General features: G+C 43.7%; 1 protein-coding gene across 1 annotated transcript; it reads left to right on the forward strand.

Annotated features, from left to right (window-relative positions):
* Positions 1-12,436: 12,436 nt before the first annotated feature.
* On the forward strand, positions 12,437-13,011 carry LOC100856611 (40S ribosomal protein S21-like). Its single transcript, XM_038571370.1, has one exon. The coding sequence runs from the start codon at positions 12,471-12,473 to the stop codon at positions 12,720-12,722; it is 252 nt and encodes an 83-aa protein (XP_038427298.1). The 5' UTR covers positions 12,437-12,470; the 3' UTR covers positions 12,723-13,011.
* Positions 13,012-13,040: the final 29 nt, after the last annotated feature.

Genomic DNA, 13,040 nt, shown 5'->3' on the forward strand with positions numbered 1-13,040 from the left:
CTCAAACTACCTTGTCGACACTCCTGCTGTGAACTTTGGGGAGGCACATCACCTTTCTTTTTTTCTTTTTTTTTTTAAGATTTTATTTATTCATTCATGAGAGAAGAGAGACAGAGACAGGGAAAGAGAGAAGCAGGCTCCATGCAGGGAGCCCAATGTGGGACTCAATCCCGGGACTCTACTCCAGGATCACACTCTGGGCCAAAGGCAGGCGCTCAACCACTGAGCCACCCAGGAATCCCCGCACATCACCTTTCTGAGCCTTGTTTTCCTCTCCTGTAAAATGGGAATAAGAATAATATCACCTTGGGATCCGTGGGTGGTGCAGCAGTTTGGCGCCTGCCTTTGGCCCAGGGCACGATCCTGGAGACCCGGGATCGAATCCCACGTCGGGCTCCCAGTGCATGGAGCCTGCTTCTCCCTCTGCCTATGTCTCTGTCTCTCTCTCTCTCTCTCTCTGTGACTATCATAAATAAATTTTAAAAAAAAATTTTTTAAAGAATAATATCACCTTAGAGGGTTAGTGCTAATCGAAAAGCACTTTACAAAAAAAAAAAAAAAAAAAAGAAAAGCACTTTACCTTCACATGGATACAGCACTTTACAGGTTACAAAGCACTTTTGAGTCCATTTTCTCATTTTGGAAAATTAATAACTTTTCCTATTAAACAGATACATTATGTGAAATGTAAAAAATATAGAAAAATATAAAAAAGAAACAAACTAATTCAGAGAGATGACTATTCAGAGATTATGACTATTACCATTGTGATAAATTTCTTCCTAGTCTCTTTTCATTACATATATCTAAGATCATATTGTATAAACTATCTTATTTTTTTATACCTAAAATTATCACATGAGCTAGCTTCATAATGCTCTCATTTATGCCTGGTTGTATTAAAAGGCCTTTGTAAATAATAGCTCATTTAATCATAATAATAATATTTTTTTAAAAGATTTTATTTATTTATTCATGAGAGACACAGAGAGAGGCAGAGACACAGGCAGAGACACAGGCAGAGGAAGAAGCAGGCTCCATGCAGGGAGCCCGATGTGGGACTTGATCCTGGGTCTCCAGAATCACACCCTGGGCTGAAGGTGGCGCCAAACCGCTGAACCATCCAGGCTGCCCATAATAATAATATTAAGTAGGTTTTCCTTATAATGCAAATGAAGAAACTGGCACAGAGAGGTTAAGTAACTTTGCCATAGTCACACAGTTAATATGTAAAGAAACTGGAATTTCAAGCCAGGTGGTCATACTCCAGAATTTGTTCTTAACTCCTATATTATGCAGTATCTCTTATTACAGAAATTCCAGCCTATGGGTGTATCACAATTTATGTATCGGAGGCGTCTATTGTTTCAGTTTCCCTGTTACAAGTAAGACATTAATGTGTCCCACCTTTGATATGTTATGGCTTCAGATAAATACACAGAAATAGAATAGCTTGCTTAAGGAATATCAATATTTGTCAACATCCTTTAAAAAAACATTTATTTATTTATTTATTTATTTATTTATTTATTTGAGAGAGAGGGAGAATGTGAGAGTGAAGGGAAGAAGGAGAGAGAGAATCTCAAGCTGACTCCCCACTGAGTGCAGAGCCCAGACCCATTTCATGATACTGAGATCATGACCTGAGCTGAAACCAAGAGTCAGTGGCTTGACTCACTGAGCCACCCAGGCACCCCAATATTTGCCAAAGTCTTGATCCAACTTGTCAAATTACCCTCCAGAAATTTGATTCCTGTTCTTGATATTCTCCAAAATTGGGATACAATTATAATATTTCAAATATTTTCTAATTTACTGGGTGAAAAAACTTGGCCATACATTCTCCAACCATAAGCTTTATCCTTTTTTTTTTTTAAGATTTTATTTTTTTTATTCATGAGAGACACACAGAAGCAGAGACACAGGCAGAGGGAGAAGCAGGCTCCCTGCGGGGAGTCCGATGTGGGACTTCATCCCAGGACCCCGGGATCATGACCTGTGCCAAAGACAGATGCTCAACCACTGAGCCACCCAGGTATCCCACATTATCCTTTTTTAAATAAACTTTTTATTTTGAGGTAATTGAATATTCACATGCAGTTGTAAGAAATAATACAGAGAGATCCCATGGTCCTTTTACCCTGTTTCCCCCAGTGGTGATATCGTGCAAAACTATGCAGAATATCAGAACGAGGATATTGATGTTGATACAGTCAAGATACAGAACATTTCCATTACCGCAAGAATCCCTCATGTTGACCTTTTATAGCCACACCCACTTCTCTCCTTCTATTCCCCTGTCACTAATCTATAGTCCATTTCTATAATTTTGTCATTTCAAGAATGCTATATAAATGGAACCCTACACTATATCACCTATTTGGATGGCTTTTCCCACTCAGCATAATTCTTTGGAAATTCATCCAGTTTGGTCCATTTATCAAAAGTTCATTCCCCCAAAAAAAAAAAAAAATTTCATTCCTTTTTATTGCTGAGTAGTATTCCTTGCTGTGGATGCACTAATTGGTTTAACTAGTCGTCCATTGAAAGACATCTGGGTTGTTTCCAGTTTTTGACTGGAATGAATGAATGAATGAATGAATGAATAAATAAATACAGTTGCTATGAATATCCATGTACAGGTTGTTATGTGAATGTAAGTTTTAATTTTTCAAGGATGAATGCTCAGAAATAGAATTGCTGGGGACCACCTGGCTGGCTCAGTCAGTAGAGCATAAAACTCTTCATTTTAGGATTGTAAGTTCAAGCCCCACATTGGGTATGGGGAATACTTAAAATCTCTTTTTTAAAAAGTGAAATTGCTGGGCTGTGTGGTAATTGCATGTTTAGTTTTATAAGAATAAACTGCAAAACTATTCTCCAGAGGGGCTGTACAGTTGTGCTATGTGCCCACCGGCAAAATAGGAGTCATCCAGTTTCTCTGTATCCTTGTGAGCATTTGGTGTTGTCACTATTTTTTATTTTAACCACTCTGATAGGTGTATAATAATATTTCATTGGGTTTTCTAAAAAATATTTATTTATTCATGAGAGACACAGAGAGAGAGGCAGAGACACAGGCAGAGGGAGAAGCAGGCTTCCTATGGGGAGCCCAAAGCGGGACTCATTCCCAGGATCCCGGGATCATGACCTGAGCCAAAGGCAAATGCTCAACCACTGAACCACCCAGGTGCCCCTCATTGTGGTTTTAACTTGTATTTCCCTGGCAGCAAATGATGTTGAACATTTTCTCATATGTATATTTGCCATTTGTATATCCTCCTGGTGAAATATATCTTTCTCGTTTTTGCCTATTTTCTAACTGGATTATTTGGGAGAGGAATATTGGAGTTATTTGGTGGTGGTGTAGTTATTGTTTAGTTTTGAGAGTTTTTCGTATATTCTAGATAGTAGCCATGTGTCATATATATGGTTTACAAATATATTATTTTAGTCTGTAGTTTGTCTTTTTATCCTCTTAACAGGGTCTTTCACAAAGCAAAAGTTTTCAATTTTGATGCAGTCCAGTTTATCAGTGTTTCCTTTTATGGATCATGCTTCTTGGTGTTAGGTCTAAGAACTCTGTGTAAGCCCTAGAGCTCAAAGATTCTCTCCCATGATGTTTTCTAAAACATTTGTAGTTTTAGGTTTTACATTTAAGTCCATGATCTATTCGAGTTAATTTTGGTAGATGGTGTGCAGTTTGTTTTTGTTTTTGGTTTGGTTTGGTTTTTGGGTGTCTTTTTTTGCTCCTGAGTGTGCAATGGACATTCCAGTTGTTTCAGCACCATTGGTTAAGCAGGCTATGTTTCCTCAGCTGAACTGGTTTTGCACCTTTATCAAAAATCAGCTGGGCACATTTATTTCCATCTATTTCTGAGTTCCCTTTCTTCTTTTTCTTTTTTAAAAATATTTTATTTAGGGACGACTGGGTGGCTCAGCGGCTGAGCATCTCCTTCAACCCAGGGTGTGATCCTGGGGACCCAGGATCGAGTCCCACATCGGGCTCCCTGCATGGAGCCTGCTTCTCTCTCTGCCTGTATCTCTGACTCTCTCTCTCTCTCTCTCTCTCTCTGTGTGTGTGTGTGTGTGTCTCATGAATAAATAAATAAAATCTTTAAAAATATTTTTTTAATTTAAGTTCAATTTGCCCTGAATTCCCTCTTCTATTCCACTGATCCATGTGCCTGTCCCTCTGCCAGTACTACAGCCTTGATTTCTGTAGCTATACAATTAGTTTTGAGATCAGGTAAATTAATTTATCCGAGTTTGAAAAACTATTTTAGTTATTCTAGTTACTTTGTCTTTCCACATAAACTTTATTTTTTTTTAAGATTTTATTTATTTATTCATGAGAGACACAGAGAGAGAGAGAGAGAGAGAGAGAGAGGCAGAGGGAGAAGCAGGCTCCGTGCAGGGAGCCCAACTTGGGACTCGATCCCGGGTCTCCAGGATCAGGCCCTGGGCTGAAGGCGGCGCTAAACCACTGAGCCACCTGGGCTGCCCTCCACATAAACTTTATTTATTTATTTATTTTTTTTTTCACATAAACTTTAGAATGATCCTGTCTACATCTAAAAAATTATTGCGGGCATGCTGGTAGGAATTGCATTAAACTGTATGTGGATTTTCTTTTAAAGATTTTATTTATAAAAATTAAAAAATTAAAAAAAATTAAAAATTAAATAAAAAAATTAAAAAATAAAAATAAAGATTTTATTTATTGGGGCACCTGGGTGGCTCAGCGGTTGAACATCTGCCTTTGGCTCAGGACCTGATCCCAGCATCCTGGGATCGAGTCCCGCATCAGGATCCCTGCATGGAGCCTGCTTCTTCCTCTGCTTGTGTCTCTGCCTCTCTCTGTGTGTGTATCTCATGAATAAATAAATAAAATCTTTATTTAAAAAAAAAAGGAATATGTTTATCTATTGATATTGAACGTTTGATCTTCAAGATAAAATGTTAAGTGAAGAAGAAAGAAAGCACCCGTGCACAACAGTGTGTCTGGTATGTCATTATGTGTTTAAAAGGGAAAAGATGGGGCACCTGGGTGACTCAGTGGTTGAGCATCTGCCTTTGGCTCAAGTCATGATCCCGGAGTCCAGGGATCAAGTCCTACATCCAGCTCTCCACAGGGAGCCTGCTTCTCCCTCTGCCTGTGTCTCTGCCTCTCTCTGTGTGTCTCTCATCAAAAAATAAATATATTAAAAAAATTTTTTTTTAAAAAGAGGGATGCCTGGGTGGCTCAGCAGTTGGGTGCCTGCCTTCGGTCCAGGGTGTGATCCTGGAGTCTCAGGATCGAGTCCCGCATTGGGATCCCTGCATGGAGCCTGCTTCTCCCTCTGCCCGTGTCTCTGCCTCTCTCTCCCTCTCTCTCTGTGTCTCTTGTGAATAAGTAAATAAAATCTTAAAAAAAAAATCAGGCTGAATACACAAGCAATGAACAGCGCTTCCTGGAGGGTCCCCCATTCATGCTCAGTGCCACAGTGGACAAAAAATTGTCAGGCTGGCCTTTTCCCAGCCCAGACACCAACCTAGGGCTCCGGGGAGGCTGTGGGGCAACCTAAGTAATAAGCAGAGACAGGCTGGGCCCTGTAGCCTGCCACACTGTCTGCCCTTTGAACCTGCCCTTTGGGTGTTTGCTTTTGCAGACACTTAAGCCTCCAGCCTGGACAGTGGAGAGGGGTGGAGAGGGAAGGAGCCCTCCCATTGGCCAAAGGGCCCTCTGGATTGCCCAAGTCCCAGGGACCAGCACATAGACTCAGAATTCATTGGGAGGCTGCCAGATGGGGGATTGGGATCCAGATCCTGAGGATCCTGACTATGGGGGTGAGGTGGACTCATGCAGTTCTAGGGAGACCTTTCCCACTGTTCCACCCTATCAGGGTGTCTCCCCACCTCCTCAAGTCCTTCCACGACCCTCCTTCCAGGCCCCCTCATGTTTGTAAGTGTCCCTTGGGTGGGCCTTGATGTCAGTGCTGGGATCCACACAGGTTGGGTACAGAGGTGTGGGATTTCTCGGAGAGCTTGGAACAGAACTCACCCAAACCCCCTCAGTCCTCTCATCGTAGACCACTACATCACAAGTGGTGAGAGGGCCTATGAGAGTTCCAGGAGCCAGCTGCACCCACCCACAGACACACTTTCGGGAATCCTCAGACTCAAATGGGGGTGTGCACAGCTACATATCATTATGTCAAAATTGTCCGATTATGTGTCTGACAGTCCCACTACTTCCAAGAGTCAGGAATGTGTCTGGTTTTGCCCACTGCCATATTCCCAATGTCCATTCAGTGTCCAGCACACAGAAGGCACCCAATATTTGTGGAATGAATTAACGCTCTCAGATGTAGGCTCAGGAACCCACTTTGTGGTGTGTCCTGGCTTCAGCCCACAGACCTGGCTATCCTTGGAGTAGGGATCAGGAACTCTGCAAATCCAGGTCTCTAACGTCCCCGGCTGAAACTGGAGCCCTCCCATGAGGGGGCTGGATGTTTTCTTGAGTCAAGAAAACAACCGGCAGTTAAAAAGAATGAAATCTTGCCATTTACAATGATGTGGATGGAACTTGAGCACATTACTCTAAGCTAAGTCAATCAGAGAAAGACAAATACCATATGATTTCACTCATATGTGGAATTTAAGAATCAAAACAGATGCACATAGGGGAAGGGAAGGAAAAATAAAATGAGAAACGGGGAGGCAAACCATAAGGGACTCTTAACTATGAGAAACAAACTGAGGGTTGCTGGAGGGAAGGTGGGTAGGGGGTGGGGCAACTGGGTGATGGGCATTAAGGAGGGCACTCAAAATAATGAGGACTGGGTAAGGTAAGCAACTGAAGACTCACTGGATTCTACCTCTAAAACTAATAATAAGGTATATGTTAATTAAATTGAACTTAAAACAAAAAATTTTAGATTTTATTTATGGGCAGCCCCGGTGGCGCAGAGGTTTAGCACCGCCTTTGACCCAGGGCGTGATCCTGGAAACCTGGGATCGAGTCCCACATTGGGCTCCCTGCATGGAGCCTGCTTCTCCCGATGCCTGTGTCTCTGCCTCTCTCTCTCTCTGTGACTCTCATGAATAAATAAAATCTTTTTAAAAAATAAATAAATAAATAATCACACAGAAGAATGCAAAATGAATACAGTTTGCTCTGAGAACTTGTAACAGGAGTGCCTGGCCCAGTCTGGCCGTCCTAAAGTGAGATCTGAGGAAGGAGTTCAGCAGCGGATGAGCAGCGGTGAGGCCGGGAGGTGCAGAGAGGGAGCTTATGCTAGGCAGCTGTAAAAGTTCCCTCCCCCTTGGCTGCCCCTCTGTGGGCTCTGTTTGCTGGCAATCCTGACAGCATCTGCCACCTAAGAGGTCAGTGACTAATGTAGGGAGCCAACCTTTACCCCATACTTCCAGGAGAGGGCACCCTGCTCCTAGGTTTCGCTTTTGCCTACCAAAGTCCTGTGATGGCATAAACCTCCCAGCTGCCTTAAGGAGACAAAATAGTTTATTGCTCCTTCTTGTAGGAGAAACTAAGAGAGAATTTTGATGGATAAGGTTAGTAGTCTGTTGACTTGTTTTGAGAGTCTTTAGGGACGCCTGGGTGGCTCAGCGGTTGAGCCTCTGCCTTCGGCTCAGGGCGTGATCCTGGAATCCTGGAATCCTGGGATCGAGTCCCACATCGGGCTCCCTGCATGGAGCCTGCTTCTCCCTCTGCCTATGTCTCTGCCTCTCTCTCTCTCTCTCTCTCTCTGTGTGTGTGTCTCTCATGAATAAATAAATAAAATCTTTAAAAGAGAGAGAGTTTTTAGCCCAAGGAAGCATCTGCTCTGGCAGTGGATAGTGACATTCACTATAATAATACTATCTGATATTTACTAAGTACTTTCTATGCTCCACCCTATAGGTTAGATGCTGCGATTATACCTATTTTACAGATGAAAAAAACAGAGGTTTATAGTGGTCAACTGGCCCAAAGTTAGGAAGCACTGATAACATCTGACTCTTGGACCCCTCTTGATAAGCATTGTGCTATTCTGTTTTCCTATCATGCTCTTCCCAATACCCCACCAACACTGGGAAGTACCAGATGCTGTATGTGAAGAAGACACAAGGAGGAATGACACAAAGACCCCTTTCCTGTGGAGCTCCATATTAGTGGGGGAAAAAAAAAAGATTTTATTTATTTATTTATTTATTTATTTATTTATGAGAGACACAGAGAGAGGAGCAGAAACACAGGCAGAGGGAGGAGAAGCAGGCTCCATGCAAGGAGCCCAACGTGGGACCCGATCCTGGGGCTCCAGGATCATGCCCTGGGCTGAAGGCAGACACTCAACCGCTGAACCACCCAGGTGTCCCAATAAATAAAATCTTTTAAAAAAATTAAAAATAAAATAAAGGCAGTTATATAAACCCTCATACACATGCTCATTCACACATACACATTTTCCTGGCCATCACACACAAATACACTTATATTCTCACTCACTCATACACATGCACACACATTCATTCATATATTCAGTACACACTTACTCCCACTTAGGTGTTCGACAAAGATTGGCCCTTGACCTATGCTTTAACTGTCACAGCCCTGAAGCCCAAGGTTCAACCAACGCTCTGTGAGCTGTTTGTAACACCCCTCCCTTCTTCTTCCCCTCCCTTTATTCCACAAACATTGCTGGCCACCCACTGGAGAGCAGACTACTGGGGAACATGGATGACTCAGAGCTGGCTCCTGCCCTCCAGGAACTTCCTACCTCTGGGGGAGAAAGACTCACCAAGAACCACCACTTAGACCATGGACACCAAGGCACACCTAAGGAAAGCATCCAGAAGGGAGGGAGGGAATGATGTATCAGCCTGGAGACTATGGAGGTTTCTCAGAGAAAGAGGCACCTATCTGGGTCTAGAAAGAACCAGGCAGAGAAAGCAGAAAGAGACCTGCTCCAGCATGGAAACATTTGAAAGTAGTCATGGCAGAGTTTTAAAAAAAAAAAAAAAAAAGTGAGGGAAAATAGCAGCTAACATCAGGAACTCTTTCAAACCCTCCATGTAGGGGATCCCTGGGTGGCCCAGTGGTTTAGCACCTGCCTTTGGCCCAGGGTGTGATCCTGGAGTCCCAGGATCGAGTCCCACGTCAGGCTCCCGGCATGGAGCCTGCTTCTCCCTCCTCCTGTTGTCTCTGCCTCTCTCTCTCTCTATGTCTATCATAAATAAATAAATCTTAAAAAAAAAAAAACCTCCATGTAGATTATCCTGTTTAACCCCCTCAATAATCCTATGGGATAAAAAAATCATTAACTACATTTTGTAGATAAGGAAACGAAGGTCAGGAAAACCCAGCTGATAAGCTGCAGAGTCAGGATCTGAACTCAGTTCCGTATTTTTTTTTTAATTTTTTTTATTTATTTATGATAGGCACACAGTGAGAGAGAGAAAGAGAGGCAGAGACACAGGCAGAGGGAGAAGCAGGCTCCATGCAGGGAGCCCGATGTGGGACTCGATCCTGGGCCTCCAGGATCGCGCCCTGGGCCAAAGGCAGGCGCTAAACCACTGCACCACCTAGGGATCCCTTTTTTTCGGTTTTTTTTTTTTTTTTTTTAATTTTTTTTATTTATTTTGAACTCAGTTCCATCTAGCTCCAAAGTGTAGACTCATGGTACCAGGGTTCTGCTGCTTTGGTTGTGATCACTTCTGCTTCCCACGCATAGATACCCTTCTTCTTTCCCCTCCTGACACTGAAGGGGACCCTGACAGGGGCAACCATATAGTATCACTCTCCCCACAGCCTTCAGATTCTATCTAAGTATCCTAGTGCTTCCTGCCCAAGAAGAACTTTCTGGTAGTGTGCCCTCATAGACCATACTATATTGTTTTGGTTTGGGCAAACAGCTTTATAAATATTGTGCCTCTAAATTCTTCACAGAGGATTAAACGCCTAGAAGGCCAAGACTCCTCCAGAGCAGCCACCAGGTCTTGGGCAAATCTGCATCCCAGCCTCTGGCTTCAGGACTGGCCCAGGGGAGCCACCTGGTCAAGATTTTTGGACTGGAAGGTAGTCCTTGGGATGTTTGCCCAGTAGATGATGTTTTCTGATACTTTGTATCAGTTGCCCCCAAAAGAAGGTATGAAGTATGAATTAATTGCCCATTTTTTTAAATTTGAAGAGTTCCGACAGAAATCCATATTTCTAAGTTCTCTTGAAAAAATGATGGGGGGGATCCCTGGGTGGCTCAGCGGTTTAGCACCTGTCTTTGGCCCAGGGCGCGATCCTGGAGTCCCAGAATTGAGTTCCACGTCGGGCTCCCAGCATGGAGCCTGCTTCTCCCTCCTCCTGTCTCTGCCTCTCTCTCTGTGTCTATCATAAATAAATAAATAAATAAATAAATAAATAAATAAATAAATAAATAAATCTTTAAAAAAAAAAAGATCAGATCTGGGAATTGAGTGTATGTTGTCATATAACAATGGGTGGGAAAAAAAAAAAAAAACAATGGGTGGGCAAGTCAGATGTTAGCTGCTCTCTCTAGATGGTGTGTAAGTTCTCCAGGCCAACATACATCCTGGCCCTTGGCCCACTTAAGTTGTTCTGGCAGTTTGATCTCTGGCTTAGTTTTCTCAACAGTCCAGGATCATCCCAATCATCATTGGTTGCCATTCTTCCTTTTTTTTTTTTAAGATTTTATTTATTTATTCATGAAAGACACAGAGAGTGAGAGGCAGAGACACAGGCAGAGGGAGATGCAGGCTCCATGCAGGGAGCCCAATGTGGGGCGCGATTCTGGGACTCCAGGACCACACCCTGGGCCAAAGGCAGGTGCTTAACCGCTGAGCCACCCAGGCGTCCCATTTGTTGCCATTCTTATTTGCATTGCAGCCATTGAGTTGTTTGCCTCTATGCTAGATGTCTCCACATTGCAGGACTTCCTGTGTTGGTTATATTTACCTATCTTCTAGTTGCCACTGGGATCCTAAAATGCAAGCATTAACACTAATCCCTGTGGGGCTCCTAGTTGGCTCAGTCTGTGGAGCATATGACTCTTTTTTTTTTTTTAAGATTTTATTTATTTATTCATAGATACAGAGAGAGAGAGGCAGAGACACAGACAGAGGGAGAAGCAGGCATCATACAGAGAGCCTGACGTGGGACTCGATCCAGGGTCTCCAGGATCACGCCCTGGGCTGCAGGCGGCGCTAAACCGCTGCGCCACCAGGGCTGCCCAGCATATGACTCTTGATCTCGGGTTGTTTGAGCCTCACGCTGGATGTGGAGATTACTTAATAAAATCTATTTAAAAAAATAATAATAACCCCTTAAACTCAAGCTTCCAGGATGGATCCTTGCAGCCTCCTTGTGAGGTGGGCAGGGCTGGAATTGTTACACATTTGACTAAAGAGTAAACAGGGGGGCACCTGGGTGACCCAGTTAAGTGGCTGCCTTTTGGCTCAGGTTATGATCCTGGGGTTCTGGGATCCAGCCCCACATTGGGCTTCCCGCTCAGCAAGGTGTCTGCTTCTCCCTCTCTCTCTCTGCCTCTCCTCTGTCTTGTGTTCTCTCTCTCTCTCTTTTACTATCTCTCAAATAAATAAAGTGATGAGCACTTGCCTTAAGCATCACAGAGTCAGCAGTGGACAAGTGCCTGGGGGTGGAACAGCTCACACCCAGATAGGGAGTTGGATATACCAGTGGTCATGTGGCATGAGGATTGTGCTCTGAGATCCTGGATCCTGGGGGTAGAAGAGGACAGTCTAAAAGGAGGACAAAGAGCTTGGCACCACTTCTCCATGGTGGTCTGAGGCTAACTGTTGGTAATCTGTCCTGGCATCCAGTTAGCTATCACTATGTAACAAATCACCCATGTTTAGTGGCATAAAACAATAATAATTATTATTATTACCTTTCAGTTTGGGGGTTGATTGAGCTCAGCTGGGCAGTTCTTACTCTGGGTCTCTTGTGTGGTTGCAGTTAGATAGTGACTGGACTGATGTCATCTTGAAGGCTTCCTCATGCACAGGACTGCCAGGTGATGCTGGCTGTCAGCTGGGACCTCAGTAGGCTGTTGCGGGACACCTGCACATGGCCTCTTCATGTAGCCTGGACTTCCTCCTAGCATGGTAGCTGGGTTCCAAGGATGAGAGTCCCAAGAGAGAGCCAGGCAGAATTTGTGTAATCCTTTTTTTCTTTAAAATTTTTTTTCCTGGGGATCCCTGGGTGGCTCAGCGGTTTAGCGCCTGCCTTTGGCCCAGGGCGTGATCCTGGAGTCCCTGGATCGAGTCCCGCACTGGGCTCCTGGCATGGAGCCTGCTTCTCCCTCCTCCTGTGTCTTTGCCTCTCTCTCTCTCCGTGTCTATCATGAATGAATGAATAAATAAATCTTTAAAAAAATAAAAACATAAAAACATAAAATTTTTTTTCCCTAACTTTCTGCGCTCTAGCTCGTGGTGGCAGCAGCAGGTGCGCCCTCGACATGCAGAACGACGCCGGCAAGTTCGTGGACCTGTACGTGCCGCGGAAATGCTCCGCCAGCAACCGCATCATCGGCACCAAGGACCACGCGTCCATCCAGATGAACGTGGCCGAGCTTGACAAGGTGACTGGCAGGTTCAACGGGCAGTTTAAGACCTACGCTATCTGCGGGGCCATTCGCAGGATGGGCGAGTCTGATGACTCCATCCTCTGGCTGGCCAAGGCCGACGGCATCATTTCAAAGAACTTCTGACGGGAGAAGACCACGGATGGAGGACATTTGTCATAAATAAACAGTAAAACCCTCCCCCCGCAAAAAAAGTTTTTCCCTAGCTTTATGGAGATATAAAGGACATAGAACATTGTATAACTTTAAAGTATACAATTTGATGATTTGACAAACATACGTATTATGAAAAGATGAACACAATAAGATTAATTAACTATATACTTATTCGCCTCACATGATTATCAGTAATTCTTTTGTTGTGGTGGTAATAGTGGTGATGAGAACCTTTAAGATCTACTCTCTTAGGGGATCCCTGGGTGGCGCAGCGGTTTGGCGCCTGCC

Source organism: Canis lupus, chromosome 24 (genome assembly GCF_011100685.1).
Source record: "Canis lupus familiaris isolate Mischka breed German Shepherd chromosome 24, alternate assembly UU_Cfam_GSD_1.0, whole genome shotgun sequence".
Taxonomy (NCBI): Eukaryota; Metazoa; Chordata; class Mammalia; order Carnivora; family Canidae; genus Canis; species Canis lupus.

Coding starts and splice junctions, on each gene's coding strand:
- LOC100856611 (XM_038571370.1), top strand. CDS start 12,471: ATGCAGAACGACGCCGGCAAGTTCGTGGACCTGTACGTGCCGCGGAAA.